This window comes from Triturus cristatus, chromosome 6 (assembly GCF_964204655.1).
Source record: "Triturus cristatus chromosome 6, aTriCri1.1, whole genome shotgun sequence".
Taxonomy (NCBI): Eukaryota; Metazoa; Chordata; class Amphibia; order Caudata; family Salamandridae; genus Triturus; species Triturus cristatus.
The window spans coordinates 930,374,188-930,392,415 of NC_140589.1; the positions used below are offsets into that span (position 1 = coordinate 930,374,188).

The 18,228-nt window shown below is 44.6% G+C and overlaps 1 protein-coding gene across 1 annotated transcript in view; it reads left to right on the top strand.

Moving 5' to 3' along the window:
• HBS1L (HBS1 like translational GTPase) overlaps window positions 1–18,228 on the top strand; it is a 498,888-nt gene that overhangs the window by 377,899 nt on the left and 102,761 nt on the right. Inside the window, exons 9-10 of the mRNA XM_085611611.1 lie at window positions 55–129; window positions 8,572–8,689. Of these exons, the coding sequence (XP_085467737.1) occupies window positions 55–129; window positions 8,572–8,689 (193 nt within the window). The remainder of the gene's footprint in view (window positions 1–54; window positions 130–8,571; window positions 8,690–18,228) is intronic.

Consider the following 18,228-nt stretch of genomic DNA (forward strand, 5'->3'; position numbering starts at 1 on the left):
GATTTCATGATCTACATATACTTTCTAATTTACTCCTAAATTATTTACTTGTAGGTGAATTGGCAGCAGGAGCGATTTAATGAAATTACCAGTAAACTGGGACACTTTCTTAAGCAGGCCGGCTTCAAGGTAAAGTGCTTTCATGGCCGTGTGTTACTGCATTAATTTTGTTTCATGATGTGAATGTCAAAGATGGTTGCATTTTGAGTAATTGTAATATGAGCCAAATAGAGATAAGTCCCAAAACCTTCGGGTAGTCTATTTATCTTAGAAAAAAACATTTTCTTTGCTGGTCTTTTTTTTATTTTTTGCTTTACTGTGCATGTTCTGAAGTCCTTCCTTCTGTCCCTCAGTAATTTGGAGAAAGATTTTTTTTTTGCCAGTTGTGAGTTTTTGTTCTCTTTAGCCTCTGTGCAGGTATTTTTCATAAAATTGTGTCTTGTGGCAAAAAAGTAAGAGACTGCCATATGCTCTGCTTCCATGTGCTTGCAGTGTTTCTATTATGAATAAATGATTTTTTTGCAAACATCATCTACAGTTAGATTTTCAAAAAAAGACAAGATTGGGAAGCTTATGACTGTCCAAGACTACCATGGACTCTCCCTCTGGATGTGTCCAAGAAAAGGAGCCCCAGTAGTGGTAATTCCAGGTCTCCTTATTGGTGTCCCAGACCCTCCACATCGAAGCACTACATGTACAAGACATTAACATAAAGGAAAATCTTGTACACGATGCAAAAGCATGCATTGAATCTATAAGAAGTAGAGGAAGACGCGTCCGAGGGCATTCTTGTTGAGTTGGTCAGAAACCTCAACATTGCTTTCTGTAGAAAATAGTTACTATTATTTGGTTACTTCAAAGAGAATTCCTATTGGAAACATCCGCAGGCCCAGACATGCGATCTGGACCGTCCTAAGGAGAAGATGGCAATCTCTACCCTCCCATACACTCTCAGCAGACCGACGTCAACAATAGACCAAAGTCTAGAGTGCCAAGGGATGATAATACCTCTGATTCATTCTGGATAACATATACCCCCCACTTCTCTGTGCAGTATATCAATTAGAATGTCATCAATCTATTAGTTCTAACAAGGGGTGTCATCTGGTAAAGGATGAGTGGTATTTCCCGACATACTTCATTTAGTTAACCATTGCAAATAAAACTAAAGGGCCCATAATGTAACACTGTGATTTGCAGCTTACTTTAACCCCCTGGCCTAAGAAGCATACTTTCCTTAGAACAAGTAATTCTTAGAAATGGAGCAATTGTAGCAGGAAAGGTTGTTTCTGGTTGCTGATCATCTGAGGATTTCATTGGTTTAGCGAACACACCCGTTAACACTGGCGATGAAAGCTTTAACATTTCCTTTCCTCCTGCTGCGAATGAGAGAAGATATTGGAATTCAGTTACCTGTATCTATACTGTAGCTCCAAAGCCATTAATAATTACAAATGCATCCATGACCAGCGGCTCTAGTCTGAGATAATTCACCTTATCATAGGAGTACTGTTCCTGTGTTAGATGCATTTCACCCTGCCTATCCATCCTCACTGTATAAACATAATGCTGATGTTTTAAAGGCTGACTTTGCGTCTTCCACCAGCATTAATATTTCTTCTGTCTCAATCCCCATGTCACTAGATCAGACAAACTACTTTGAGTAGCTTAATAGTGGATGACTTTGAAACTTTCAAAGCAGTGTGGTTGGTTATAAAGTATTGGAATATAGTGTTGCAGTGGTGGCTGGTGAAATGTTTTGTGGTGTAAATACCTTCCAAACACTGCTCTAGTGTGAGTCAAAGTTCCCCAGCTATACTGTGTTGGCCATATTTACTATCTTCTCATAGTTATGGGGCTCTTCTGATGCGAACTCCTGCCACCCGATACCGCCCCCCTCATCCTGGAACTATTAATACCTTCCTTATCTTATGGAACTTAGAGGCATTCGAGTATAACAAGCTAGGCTGATCTTTACAGGATTCTGTAGTTCCTTAAACATTCTCACCTCTGCTTTTTCATCTAGATTAGATTTTTATGAAGGTGTTGGGAAGTAGGCTAGAGGGTCTTCTTCTGTTGTGCATTCATGCTGACCAAAACAATTAACGAAAGACCCTAGTTGAGCGAACTGAAAACGCCCTTTTCCTCACAAAAGTAGCTTAATAAGAGTGGTAGGAACAGGTTTCTTGCTGCCTTTAGAATTCAAAAAGGCTTTCAGTTATGTGGACCAGTGTGTCTGTGTCTACATGCTTAGGGTGAACTGTCTTGGCATGTGATTTTAAAGATGGGTAGCCTAGTAAGGGTAGGAGGGCTAAGAATGCCTCCCTAGGGTGGTGGAGATTCAAGGAGGGACAAGACAGGGTTTCCTTCAGCGCTGTCTATTCCTGAGCAGGAAAGTACTCCATAAGATCGTGTGTAAGTGTAGTGACTTACAATTTTGAGTAAGATTGTCATTTTTAGTTCAGCGATTCACCATGCCAAGGGTAGCTGTTGAGACCCCAGCTCAATAAACTTGCTTTGACATACCCTAAAAGGTTTGAGATGTTCAATCGGATGCAGTCGTTACAGGGCTGCAGGTTTACCCTCCGTGCCATCTGTTCCTCTCGAGCCCGCTTCTGGTTCTGCACCACTTCGGTCCTGTCCCTAGTCCCTGTGGCGTTTCCTTCCACATCGCTGGAGGAAGGGCACCATGTTGTGGTCTTAGACTCAAAGCTGAAAGCATCTCTGCCTCACCCTCGTATCAAACCCACTGGTATTGCTCATTCACTTTCTGAATGAACATAACACCTGTTTATTACAGCCTCAGTTCACTTGCGAAAACAAAGGACTAGGTGCTAAAAATAGCTCGATCTGATAAAATCTGACTCTCCATCGCAAGTGGGCGAGTAGATTTTTTGAGGCCTGCTATTGAGTTGAACACTTCTCTAGTCTGTCCCCCTGCTCCTGCCACTGAGGCGAGCACATCTTTTGTAGTTGTGATCAGATGAGCTGCAGAGTTCCTTTACCTGCAGCTGCACTCTAAAATGTTAAGACTAATGTCCTCATAAAGCTCCTTCAGCCGAGCTAGGTCCCTACTGAACCTATCCTGCTCTTGGGCACATGGCAAAGCTATGTTCTGGCCCCTAGTCAACAGGCTGGTCGCTCATCGCCACAGACCAGCTCTAGAACACCCTGACTATCCCACTTGGCATCCTACACCTGAAAGCTTGGTGTTTCAGGTGTCCCCAATGCTTTCCCTATGACCCCAAACTGACCTTGAATCGAAACAGATGGAAGTGTTTGTAATGCACGTTTTCTTCTGTTTCCTTGCCCCTAATTGTGCTCAGTGAATGCCAGCTGCCTTACCCATACTTTGTGTCCTGGTTGGTCAGGTTTTACTTGCGTTTCTAGAAGAGTTGCAGGCGTCTTTCTCACAAACTATTTAATATGACTAGGCTGAATTTGGTAATCCATTCTGGTCTGTATACGACTATTTTTGTGGGTCAGGCTATTAGCACAAGCGTGGTGCTACGGCGCCATGCCAGGTGGGGTCTACGGGAATTTCCAGGCATTCTTAACCCTTTCGATGCGCATGACGGAGCGGTTCCGTCATGCTCATCGGTTGCGCTGTGCGGATGCTGGAACCGCTCCGTCATGGCCCCGCCCGCGCACGAACCCTTCAGCTCAGCGCGGTAATCCGCGCCGCGCTGAAGGGGTTAATGGATGTGCCATTTGATGGCCCGTGACTCTATGGTGAAAAAGCAGATCCATCCTTGCAGCGATTCAGAAAATCAGGCCACAGCTTGCTCTCTGGGTCTTTCTACACCCGCTAGACAGTTTCCCCCAGAATCTTGTCCATTTTGAGGATTCATCAGTTGTTTCCAATGGTGTTCACATCAGACCCCTCCCCCATTGCCGAAACAGCAACCTTTCAGCCCTTCCGGGGTCAAGGCCACATCTTCCAGAGACCGCTACCAGCCTATCTGGGACACCATGCAGATCAGTCCCCCACCCCTCCAGAAACCCATTTAGTATATAATTTCCGACTCTGTCACCCTGTAGGAGGCAGGATCCACCATTTTGTCAGAGGGCGCCAAGCCGTTGGGTCAGTGAGGGGAGTCCTCTAAATTGGTCTACGGACTACACCCTCATATCTTTTTACTCCTCTGCACCTTCCGCTCCCATCAGAACTGATGACTTAGGATCACATGTCTTTTGTGCAGCATGAATTGCAGCCCCTTATGGTCAATGGGGCCATTGAGAGGTTTTCGGACTTGTAAGTAGCAGCTCGGTGCTATTATTTGGTCCTTACCCCTGTCAATGCTTTTCTGCGGGGAAAAAAACAGGTTCAAAATGCTCACATTGGCCCAGGCTTTCTCTGCTGGATCCTGGAGACTGGATGTTAGAGTTAACCTTCAGGTGTGACTTCAACATGTTTATAGTGAATCCTAATCATGTTGGAAGGTTCGCCATTGTTAGGACCTGCAGGACACTTATTTCCACATTCCTGTGCTGCAGGCCCACATGCATTACTTGCAGAACACATTAGGCCAGGAGCATTTTCTATGTTTGGCCCCACCAGTGCCTCTTGGGGGTTCACAAAAGTGATGGTAGTGGTTGCAGCACACCTTAGAAGGTTTTGGTCTTCCATTCCTCGACGACGGGCTCTCCCCAGGCAGTCGTAGACCACCTCAATATGATGAAGAACCTTCGAACATCGTTACTGCTCACTATCAACATGCCAAAGTCATACTTGACTCCTTCACAGGCACTCTTATTCATCAGGGCCATTCAGGCTATGGTGCAGATTTGTGCCCTTTCCCCAGAGTGGAGAATCCAGGACAATTGGGCTATGATCCCAATATTTTCAGGCTTGTCCCGGATTCCCATGAGTATGGCTGAGGCTACTGGGACTGCTGACCTTCTTCAGCATTATGGGCTGACATGCCAGGTGGCACACTTGAGCTTAGCAGTGGTATCTGAAGTCCAGGTGGGTGCAGCACCAGGTGGTCCTGTGGGATTCTGTGAGGAAATTTAGATTATTATATGCTGTGGTTGTGCTACCTAACCGTGTAATAAACTCACCATCCTGTCTTAAGTCCAGTCAGGCTCTTTGTAGAACCTTAGCTGAAAGCTGGGTAGCTGTGGCTTTGGGCAGACAGGCTTTAAGAAAGGAACAAGTGCAAAGCATTTAAAAGTGCCAAAAGAAGAAACAAACCACACACAAAGGCAATCCAACACCAAATTATAAAAATAGATCTTATTTTTAGACACCAAAACGAACAACATCCACAGGTGGGTCCGAAGATGTACATTTTTAAGTAAATCACTCGGATTGCAAACAAGCATTGGCTCTACCGCGGTAAGTTTGAAAACTTTATAAAGTTGTGTTTGGGTAGTCAAGCCCACTTTAGGCGACTAACTCCTGAGGGACCAGTCACAGGCGCCAGTAAGGCTTAGCAGGACAGTTGCCTTGCAGTCAAAGCAGTCTCCAATCAACATCAAGGCTCTATGGGCGAATTATCAAGGCATCAATGGAGTGGTGTGATGCAAGGGATACAGGATGTTGAACGGGTTGACTGGGGGCACCCTTCTGTCCATGAACATGACTGGGCAACTTTGGCCATCGCGGTCTGTCCCTCAAAGTCCAGTTGAAGTCCTGCCAAAAACCAGTTGCCACTGGTCTCCGGTCACAGCAACACCAGCAGTTCCCTTTAACAGCAGATGGTGTCAATCTTAGCTGACCAAACTACCCTTTGACGGCTCTCATGGATCCAGCAGACTCTGTTCAACATTTGAGTGTCATGTTTCAGTCTCCCAGGATGCATTTTTGTGGTCAGCGGCAAACAAGCAGTAATAGCTAACAACTTAGCCAAGGTGGTAATGTTCAGGTTTTGTGGGCCTGAAACTATAACAGGAAATCAGACAACTGACTCTGTGTTCACATCTTCTGTCTGAGGCCCTGGGACAACTTTACCTAGAGCAGGGCACCACCGGCACAGTCCGCTCTCTTCTAGCCCATGAGCAGCAGGTGCAGCCCAGTCTTTAGTGCAGCCTCTCTTTGCCAGGTGCAAGGAAACAGCAGGGCAGTCCATCTTCGGTCCTTTCTCCAGCCCAGACGTGATCTGGGTCCCAGGGGTGCCACTTTTATGCCATCTAGCTATTCCAGAGTGCAACATTCTGCCCACTTCCAAGATGGTAGAACCCCTCTCTTGGTCTGTGGAGCTCGATAACCCACCCTAGAGGTGTGGCTACCTGAGCGCAACTCGCCCACGGAAAATATGGTTTGACAACCATTTTCCCCTATATGTCCCCGACGCTAGCCTGTCTACCAGAACAAGAGAGCAGCCCCTCTCGTGTGTGCCCACCATTTGCCTTTCAAAGGTGGCTTCCCCTTTAAAGCTTCCCCTTTGGGCTCCCTGTACTTTTTAATTCCCAAAAAGGACTGCTCTCTCAGGCCTATACTAGACCTCGGAGAACTAAATCTGTACATTCAGTCAGACCACTTTAACATGGTTGCACTCCAACAGATGCTCCCACTCCTTCAGCAAGGTGACTTTCTGTCCACTCTGGACTTAAAGGACGCCTGCTTCTATATTCCAATTCACCCTGCTCACCGGAAATACCTCAGGTTTGTGGTTGACGGCCAACATTATCAATTCAAAGTTCTCCCATATGGAGTAACTACCGCACACAGGGTTTTTACAAAATGCCTGGCAGTAGTCGCAGCTCTTCTAAGAAGTCAGTCATGTTTTCCCATATCTAGACGACTGGCTAATAAAAGCCAACTCGCAGATAAGTTGCCTACGCCACACTCAAAAAACAGTCCAACTGCTTCACGACCTTGGGTTCACTGTAAACCTCACCAAGTCTCATCTCCAACCATCCAACACACAAGTGTATCTAGGAGCTACAATAGATACTCAAAGAGCTCTAGCATGTCCCAACCCAGACAGAATCCGCAACTTGCAGACTCTAATCTCTCAGTTTCAGCCTCAACACTCGTTACCAGCTCGAGTGTTCATGCAATTGCTAAGAATGATGGCGTCTTGCATTTTAATTGTTCCTTACGCAAGGCTCCAAATGCGTCCCCTACAGGAATGCTTAGCACATCAGTGGAACCAGGCTCAAGGTCAGTTATCAGATCTAGTGTTGGTGGACGGCCGCACCCATCGCTCTCTGCAGTGGTGGAACATACAAAACCTTTCCAAGAGGCGGCCATTAGTCGACCCGGTTCCACAGATAGTGCTAACAGCAGATGCATCGCTCACTGGTTGGGGAGCTCATCTCCAAAAACATACCATTCAGGGTATGTGGACTCTGCAACAGAAACAACTCAACATAAACTATCTGGAACTTCTAGCAATTGTTCTAGCATTGAAAGCATTTCAACTTCATCTAGTAGGCAAAGCTGCCCTGATTCGCACAGTCAACATGACAGCAATGTATTGCATACAAAAACAGGGGGGACACACTCTCTCCAGCTCACAGCTACCCCAGAGCATCTGGAGATGGGCCATACCTCACAAAATATATCTCCTTGCACAACACCTCCCAGTAGTAAACAACCAGATTGCAGATCTGCTCAGTTGTCAACGACAACAGATCCACGAATGAGAACTTCACTCTCAGGTTCTCCTCCCATTCTTCCAAATGTGGGGCTTCCCTGAGATAGATCTGTTCGCCACCCACCTGAACGCAAAATGCCCAAACTTCGCATCCAGGTATCCACACCCATTGTCCAAAGGCAATGCACTATGGATGAACTGGTCAGGGATATTTGCTTAAGCTTTTCTGCCTCTCCCACTCATTCCATGAGTGGTTCTGAATCTCAGACAACAGTCCCTGACACTATTCCTAGTTGCTCCCACATGTGCTCGTCAACCCTGGTTCACAACACTGTTAGAATTATCCGTAGTTCCTCACCAAAAACTACACCTTACTTCCAATCTCCTCACAAGCTAGTGTGGGCCAGGCAGTTTTACTGACACTATTTCAGACCACTGCAACAGCTACAGGTTAGCCATCGCTTTGGGAGATAACAGCTACATAGTCTATGCACAGCATGTGATCTACAGCTCATATGCCTCGAACGGAAAAAGCTACTTACCCAGTATGCATCTGTTCTTGGCATATAGAGCTGTAGAGTCATATGCGCCCACCCGCCTCCCCGGGTTTCTATACCTGTTGCAGTAACATCTTACTTAGATACAATATACATGGACATCTCTCATTACTACTCTTACTAACTCCATCATCACTCTCTACGGCAAAACAATCTAAACATGGAGTCGATGCCCATGCGCGCACTCACCGTAAGGAGTCACCTACCTCGTGACTGGAAAGACTTCTTCGAACAAAAACAAAGTGCAAGCATCCAGACCGAACACTAGATGGCGATCTATGCACAGCATATAACTCTACAGCTTTATATGCCAAGAACAGATGAATACTGGGTAAGTAGCATTTTCCTTATGCTACTAAATACACTTATGTGGAGATCATTTATGTAGTTCATGCAATGTAGTGATATATAATCAAAGCTACTACCATCAGGCACTTAAAAATGCTTTTCATGTTCTTTCTAAGTAGGAGACAGACGTTGCTTTCATCCCTACAAGTGGCCTGGGAGGTGAAAATCTAGTCACAAAGAGTGCACTTGGAGAACTTACCGAATGGTATAAGGGACCGTGCTTGACGGAACAAATTGGTAAGCCTTGCACACTTTTTTCATGTATGTATTAGTGTGTGTATAAACACGACCTAAGCAAAGTAAAACAAGGCGAAAGCTTTAAAGTCACTGAAAGATAAAGGTTGAGTAAACTAAATGTATCTGATCTTTTAACAGTGGTTACCTAAGCAGGTGAATCTTAAGAACTTTACTGAACAAGTTGAAGTCTGTGGCTAGTCTAAAATCCTCTCGTAGGACTTGCTACAGTTCTTGGGTCTAGAGAATTTTATTCACTGTTTTTGGTTTAGCTATTTTTTTGACTTTTTTGTAAGAAACTGATTTTTTGTTTCTCACCATTGGGGACCCTACTGCTATTGTGAGTAACTTATGTAGGGAGACCGAATGGCAAAGGATTAATGCTTTAAATGTTTTGCGTAGGATATTAAATTACACTTTGACATTCAGAGGTAGATAATGTAAATTGATTATGTTAAAATTATTTAACTTGCAACATTCAGGCGCATGTCTGGCTATCAAATGGAGAATTGCCTTGAGGGGAACTATTTTGGCTGGAGCGTAGCTCCGCAAGGTTTGTATTTTCCTCTATCCGATCCAGATTTAATAGTACCAGTTTGGTGAAGTAACTCAGGTTTCCATCTGTGGAACACCATAGGTTAAATCCCTCTCTTACTCGGAGGTGAATGTTAACTGTGGAGTTTCCCAGAGAACGCTTTTCTCCTTTTTCTCATCAATCTGTATGTGTAGTTCGTAGGGAAGCTGATTGAGGTCTTAGATGTCAAGGTCCTCTCTTATGCAGATAACTCTTAACTAGTGTTGACATTTGAACAGTATACTGCTAATTCCATCAGTCCAATAGAGGAGTGCTTGGCAGGCATAGACAGCCGAATAGCTTCCAGTTCTTTAAAAATTAGCTATAATATCATTCAGTTTTGGAGGGGGATCTATCGTGTCAGTCCAGCAACCTCTAATCAGACTGATCTGGCCCTCTGAATGACCCCATCTCTAAGGCCAAGAACATGAGTTATCTTAAATGCAGACCTCACTTTTGCTGCACACACCCAAAAAAGTATGGCCTTGTCTGCATCTTGGCAAAACATTCTGTCTCTTATTCCGGCACATACCCATGAGTCAGTTGTGGGTACATCTATCCTGTCGTGCTTTTGCTATACCAATCGGATGTACCCTAGTCGAGTCCTCAACCGCAAACTACAAAGAATGTAAAATATGGTGGTAAGGATAATTTATAAGCTGCAGATGTGTATTGAAAACGCCAAAGATAAAATTTGCACTGCCCATTTTACCTACCTCGCCAGCCTGTTGTTCTGTGGCTGTGCTGTGTGTCAACAAAGACTCTTGGGTGGGATACATGCTGAACCTACATAAGATGCTAATTGTAAGCTCATTTACAGTCTAAGGGGAGCAATTCGGATCCTGGGACCCAAACTTTGGAATAAAATACCATATTCAGTCCTTTCAATTGAAAGCCACATACAGTTGCACAAAACTCTAAAGACTTTTTTCTTTTATTAATGTTTTTCTGTTTTGTCGTGTTTGGTGTCTTGAAATGTCTTGGCCATTCCTAGCACGGAGATCCCTTCTGTAGCATTTTACAGATCTATATAAATATATACAAGTCACTTTTGCTTGCATATACAAGTGGAATGGTTGATTTTATGTTTCTATGAAAGTGGAGTTGCTTTGTGGAGCTTTGGAGATGGCTTCCATATGAGACTTCTATTCCTGTAGCTGTCAATGAGAACCCCAGAGATTTATCTGCTGTTAGGTTGAGCGTAATACTTAGTGGTTTGCATTCCTTGAGTCTTTGTCGAAAGCCTGGGTTCATTTTGCCTGAGAGTATTTGAGAAACCCATATTTGTTAGGTTTCCGTTTCAGAGAGTAGGTAACTTTAAGTCTTAAGTTATGGAAGATGGTTTAGACTATTTTAAGGTCGCCCAGAGAGAATGATCTGATGAAGGCTTTTTGGCATCTGCCTACTAATGAATGATTATACCATTGTTCCCTGCAATGGAAAGCCCTATCATGTCTTGATTCTTTTTTACATTGCCCTACAGATGTATTTCTGTGCGATAGGGGAGATATGCCACAAAATAAAATGCATGGTTCAAGTCCTCCAGATGGTCTTTAATGGTGCCCAGTTAAAAATATATGTTTAAAAATGGGCTTGGTCTGTTTTTATCTTGTTTTACTCCACTTGATAGAGGTTTGCTAACCATTGATATTTTCATGAATACTAATGACTGTTGTGGTAGTTGCATATAGAATAGCATGGTTTTCTGTTTTCCAAAAGCCTTTCTTTTATAAGTATTAGAATGAACTGGTTCAGAGATGTGAGACTACTGTGTGGGGTAGAAGATAGTATGAAGTGTTACCCTTTACTGAGACACTTAAGTATTAGGTGTGCACATTACCTACTTCATTCTATACATGAGTTGCACAATGTCAATAGCCTGGCCAGGGACTCTGTCAACAAAAGTAAATTGTTCTTTGGAATTTACCTAATCTAACAGCCTCTTAATCTTGAGCTCCTCATAGTAAATAAATCCTATATATATCTTCACTGGAAAAAAAACATAGGATTGAGGGACGTTATAGTTCAAAATTAGCATTTAAAAAACATTAGAAATTCACTGAAAAACCACACGTTTCTGGGACGTTTTAGTTGTTGGACATTTCACTTGTACAAAACCAGAGAAATTCGTCTGTTATAGTTAGTAGAGCTAACTATAACTTGCGCCCCCGCAATGCACTGCTGATGACCTCGCATATTACATCACTCATGACATGGTCAGTGACATCACTCATGACGTCATCCAGTGAATGTGTGTTTCTGTAAAGTTTAAATGTGTGTATGTATGTATATGTATGTATATATATGTATATATATATATATATATATATGTATATGTGTATATATATATATACACACACACACCAAGGTGTTTTGAAGAATGAGTGGGTGTATAAGTGTCTGAAGGGATGATTTAGTAGATGCGTGACTGGTTAAGCGTATCTTAGGGAATGCATGGGTTATTGAGTAAACTGTGTAAATGTCAATCAGTCTGTCAGTTGGTGTACAAGCGGCTGCATGAGTTGGTGAGTAGCTACATGACTGTCTATTTGGGTTATTGATTGGTTGTCTGAGTATCTGTATAAGTGCCTGAGTGTCTTTGTGAGTGGGTGGGGGTGGATGACTCTGAATAGATGTGCGAGAGGGTGATTCACTGGGTGTATGGGATGGGATCAAGAGTGCATCTGTGAAGTGCTGTATGTGTTGGTGAGTGTGTGTGTATGGGTGTGTTGGTGAGTGAATGGATATCTCCGTGATCTATATGTGAGTAACTACATATGTGAATGGCAGTATATGTGATTGTTGGAGTATATAAATCACTATACATGAGAGTGAGTGACCTATGAATCACTGAGTGAGTATGTACTAACTGCTATTGGTCTGTCTATGCTTTCAATATTGCTAGTTGCTATTTTAGAGTGGGTGTATAAAAGGTTTTATTAGGCTGTGAGGAGGTGCATCAGATTATCACATGGATGATGTCATCAGTGATGTTACTGACCATGTAATGAGTGATGTAATATGTGACGTCATCAGCAGTGCTTTGCGGGGGCGCGACTTATAGTTAGCTCTACTAACTATAACAGCAGAGTTTCTCTGGTTTTTTAGGAGTGAAATGTCCAACTAACTATAACGTCCCAGAAACCTGTGGTTTTTTTCAGTGAATTTCTAAGGTTTTTTTAAATGCGAATTTCTGGTGGTCCCCGGGGCTGCAGGGGCTCCTATGGGCCCTCGCTATTATTTTTTGACAATGCCCCCGGGACATGGCCCGCTTTAATATATGGTTGCAAAAGACGGAAATTAATCCAAATGAAAAACGAAGGTGAGCAGGCAAGGGTTGTGAGATGGAACTTTCCACTTGCTGAAGGAAGTTGTGTATGAAATGCTAAGCGCAACAGTCACGGATAATTAACAATCTTCATTTTATACATTAAAGTAGCAGCTGTGCAAGTGAATGCCAATAAAGTTTTGCCAAGCTACGTTTATGGAGAAAAAAACGACTCACCTGTTTGTAGTTGACTCTGCAAAAAGACATAAATGCAGTGGTGAATATCACGCAGCGAGTCAAACGCAGAAACATTCCACCCGTGATCAAGCCTTGAGAGAGGAGAAACGCGTTGGGTGTACATGACCTATGAGACTTTGCGTTGGGAATAAAAGCATTTCTACCAATTACATCTGGTGTTTGCGTGCCTTTCTGAAAGGAAGGGAGGCAGTGTGTGGATTTGAATGCGGATGGCTCCGGTGCCGCGACACTGACCCGCCCTGCAGGGTCTGAAGCTCATCGATGGGAGCACTTTCGGTGGTGTATATATATATATATATATGTGTGTGTGTGTGCGCGCACGGGTGTGCGCGCGGGTGTGTGTGTGTGTGTGTGTGTGTGTGTGTGTGTGTATATATATATATATATGTGTGTATATATATATATATATGTGTGTATATATATATATATATATATATATATATATATATATATATATATATATATATATATATATATATATATATATATATATATATATATATATATATATATATATATATATATATATATTTTCAATCAATGAGTAGACTCCCTCCTGCTTCCTTTTAGTCGGAAAGAGAGTCACAGACCCAAACTTCGTGGCAGAAACTGTTTATTTCACAATAGCCGTATGGCGCGTTTTGGGCAATGGAATGCCCTTGATTACATGTAGAAACTCAGTCCGCCTTCATTTTTTATAATGCATTGTCATACACCGGTAATAGACATTAACAACATACTAATTTGGAACCTAACAAACAGTCTTTCTTCAGGTCTGCTAGTTTCTCTACTGTGTCCATTGTATAAGAACTAGGTGCCCAGATGTCGTGAGTTAATGGTCTTTGCGCACCAAATAAAACCCAGTTATATCAAAAACATGTTGTATCTATTTTGAAAGACAAACATATATAGCTAATAAAAAACATATTGAAATAAATAAATACATGATTCCAAATATAATAAATGTTTTTTTAGCAAAGCATTTAAAATCCTATCTGTAAAATTATTGGTAAAACACATAATAAATATTAAGTGTTAAAACTAATTTCTGCATAAATGCTTAAAAGGATGTAAACACTGGGACTGTGCAAACGTGCTAAGAAATCTCACTTAGTGGAGATGATTACTTGTCAGTAACTTTATAGGTACTTGTACCTCCATCAGGGAACTATTTTATTGCAGAGCCCTGCTCCTATCTCTGCATCAATGCTAGAACTGGACCTCTACATCTAAATATGTAAAGGAAAAATATGGAACCCCGACGTGGTTCTATGTACCTATTGCTAATAAAGTGTAGTAGACTAAAAAATTCAGACCAGTATGACTGTATGATATTTTGGTTCCGTGCTCCCAAAAAGTGCTATGTGCTGAATAGTAGGACTAAAGAGACAATACTTTTATATTAAAGTCATACTTTTATATTAAAGTGCTGGTGCTTATGAACCTCTGGACTATTCTTTAACAGCTGTGTCCTCATGGATATACCTTTCCTGAACATAACTGTAGGGTTATCCACCAGGTTCGGTGCCAGCACCGCGTCCGTAAGTATTATGGGACAGTTACGCTATAAGATGGATTTTATTTGCCTTTCTTGCTGGTTATATGTCAAAATCAACCTAGGTGCAGTGTTTTCCTGTCCTATCTCCTGAATGTTATGTTCGAGGCGTATGAGCTGCAGATTACACACTTTTGCATAGATCGCCATCTGGTGTTGGGCCCGGATGTTTGCAGTTTATTTTTCCTCTTGGAAAGTCTTTGGAAGTCACGAGGTCGGTGACTCCTCCCTTGGATCGTATTGCGCATGGGCTTCAGCTCCATCCTCAGATTGTTTTTTTCCGCCATCGGGCTCGGATGTAATCTTCGCGCTCCGGTTCCGAACAGCTTCCAGATCGACGCGCAATCCTCACCCCAATCGCTGTATTGTTTCGATCACGATCTCTTCAATCAACGCGCCTTCTCATCGACATATACCTTCGGTTCCAGTCGTCGACTGCGGCCTTCGGGCCTACCCAGGCTCCGGTCCCGGCTCATGGAAAGAACTCCATTTAAAAAGTGCCCACGATGTGGGTCCAAATTTCCCCACACCGATCTTCATGAGGTATGCAACCTTTGCCTCTCCCCTGAACACGAGGCTCGAGACTGTCCGGCCTGTAAGTCTTTCTGATCCAAAAAGACTATTCGGGACCGAAGAGCCAGAAGGAACATGGCACACTCCTCGACGTCCATTCCAGTCGACATCTTCGGAGACGACTTCGAAGATCCGGAACATCATCGCACTGAAGAGGACCTCGTCAGCGCTGCCGAGTCAGATGTGGAGGACATCACTCCGGCGCAGAGGGTCGTGAGTACCAATCTACCCCCTCCCACACCCGTGCCGACACCCAAAAAGGCTTCGGTCACGCCTTCGCCTCCGGGCCTAGGCAAGACCAGAGACACTGCTTCACACACCCCACCTTCGGGCCCGGTGAAGAAGCCAAGTAAGCCTTCCGGCGGCTCTGGCTCGAGCCAGCCTGCCAGCGGTGCCGAGAAACACACTTCGGCACCGAAAAAGAAACCGGCCTCCACCTCGACAACGAGCTCCGCACCGAAGACCTCGGGGTCGAAACCCAGCTCTTCGGCACCGACGCCATCTTCGGTGCCAACCAAACCACACAAGGCCACCGGCACCAACACTTCCAAGCCGAAGCCCATCTCGGCGCCGACCAAGAGACCGGAGGGTCCCAAGCCGGGTTCTAAACATCAAACCTGCACGGAAAAACCTAAAAAATCATCGGCCCCCGACGCCTTCGGCGCTGAAGGACCAAATTACCTCACCAGAGCTATGTACACCGGTCCCCTTGCAAAAAACTCTCACCAAGGATCCAAAAACTGGACATTTAACACTCTATTAAGAAGAGACATTTGGAGAAGCCTGCTCCGCCTCCACCTCCAAAAAGGAAGGACTCTGCTACCTCTCCGTTCAGAATACCTTCCCCTCCCCCTCCACCTCTTCCTCCTTCCCCACCTCCACCCCCTCTGCCCTCTCCACCCCCACCTCATCGTTCTCCTACTCCGTCTCCAGACGATGATGATCAGGGGGACCCATATGATGATACAGGGGATGTGCCACAAGACCCCACCCCTACAGGATCTCCAGATCCATGGGACGATTACAATATATCAGATATCCCCAACATCCCACAAGACGATATTTACCCTTCTAGACCATCTCCACCAGAAGATTCATTAGGGTTTAACCATCTTCTGCAAAGGGCAGCACATTATCACGGGGTGGACATGCATAATGACCCTGTGCAGGAAGATTTCCTCCTAGACGCATTCGATACTTCACATAGGTCCACCTCCATACTGCCCATGCTCAAAGGGGTGGTAAAGCATGCAGCAGAAGTTTTTAAAGACCCAGTTAGAGCCAGGGTCCTTAACCCACGTGTTGAAAAGAAATACAAACCTGCTCCCTCAGATCCCTCTTACATCAGAGGACCAGCGCCACTAGATTCCTTAGTGGTATCTACAGCACCTAAAAGGGCAAACTCACAAGCGTCAGGTGATGCACCACCACCTGACAAGGAGTCAAAACTGCTAGATGCATCAGGCAAACGCACAGCATCCCAGGCCGCCAACATATGGCGTATAGCAAACACTCAGGCACTGCTGGCCAGATATGACAGGGCTCATTATGACGAATTAGAAAGCATAATGCACCATCTCCCTGAAAAATATAAAAGTAGAGCCAACAAATTAATTCAAGAGGGTAAAACAATCACAAACACCTCTATACGTTGTGCCCTAGATGCAGCAGACACAGCCTCCAGGGCCATCAACACCAGCGTCCTTCTCCGACGTCATGCTTGGTTAAGGGTATCTGGGTTTAAACCAGAAGTACAAGCCTCCATCCTTAACCATCTCTTTGACCAGGAACATCTATTCGGGCCAAAGGTGGATGAGGCCTTAGAGAAGATGAAAAAGGACACTGATACCGCAAAATCCATGGGGGCCTTACAGTCTCACCCGCCCAGACGCTCCTTTCGCCGCTCCTCTTTTCGGAGTGCATCCAGAGGCTACTCCTCAGACACAGCGTCCACATCGTACAAGTCCCCTACTCAGAACACCTTTACAAAAGGTTACCAAAGAGGCGGCTACAGGGGTAACAACAACAAGGGCAGAGGCAAAACAAACCACGCCCGTTCTGCCACACCTACTACCCAATGACTCTTCCCCACCCCCCCCCTGCTCTTCCCAGACCATTCCACTCCACTCCGGTCGGGGACAGACTACAAAATTTCCTTCGTCTGGGAGACCATCACATCAGACAAATGGGTGACCCAAATAATTAGGTCAGGCTACTGCCTGGAACTAATATCTACCCCCCCCAAACATTCCACCCAGGCAACGCCCAATTTCACAAGAATATTCAACATTACTAAAGCAGGCAATAGAACACGTTCCTGTCAATCAATAAAATTTGGGGGTCTACTCCCTATATTTTCTAATACCAAAAAGGGACGAGACTCTACGACCTATTCTAGATCTCCGGCCCCTAAACACATACATACACTCAGACCATTTTCACATGGTAACGCTTCAGCAGGTACTTCCACTCCTCTCCCAGAACGACTTTCTCGCCACACTGGACTTGAAAGACGCATACTTCCACATTCCAGTACACCATGCTCACAGAAAGTACCGCAGATTTGTAGTGGACGGACAACACTACCAATTCAAAGTGCTCCCGTTCGGAGTCACAACAGCACCACGGGTATTCACCAAGTGCCTAGCGGTGGTGGCGGCACACCTGAGAAGACAGCACATTCACGTCTTCCCTTACTTGGACGATTGGCTAATAAAAGCCACTTCATACAATCAATGTGTACACCACACCGCCCCCACAATCCAACTCCTTCACCAACTAGGCTTCACGATGAACCACCAAAAGTCCCAGCTAACACCATCCCACATACAACAATACCTCGGTGCCACCATAGACACCTCAAAAGCAATAGCCTACCCCAATTAGGCCAGGATTGCAAGCATTCAGACTTTGCGACAAAAATTCATACCTCAACACTCCCTTCCAGCACGAGTGTTCATGCAACTAATAGGGATGATGGCCTCTTGCATTTTTATAGTGCCCCACGCAAGACTCCAGATGCGTCCACTCCAAGAGTGCTTAGTGCGCCAATGGAACCAGGCCCAGGGTCAACTGACAGATCTGGTGTTGGTAGACGGTCGCACCCATCGCTCTCTGCAGTGGTGGAACACCACAAACCTTTCCAAAGGTCGACCGTTCCTGGACCCGGTTCCCCAGATAATACTAACAGACGCATCGCTCTCCGGCTGGGGAGCTCATCTACTACACCTCACAGTGCAGGGCACATGGACGCCGCAACAAAAGTTACTCCATATCAACCATCTGGAGTTACTAGCAATCTTTCTAGCCCTGGA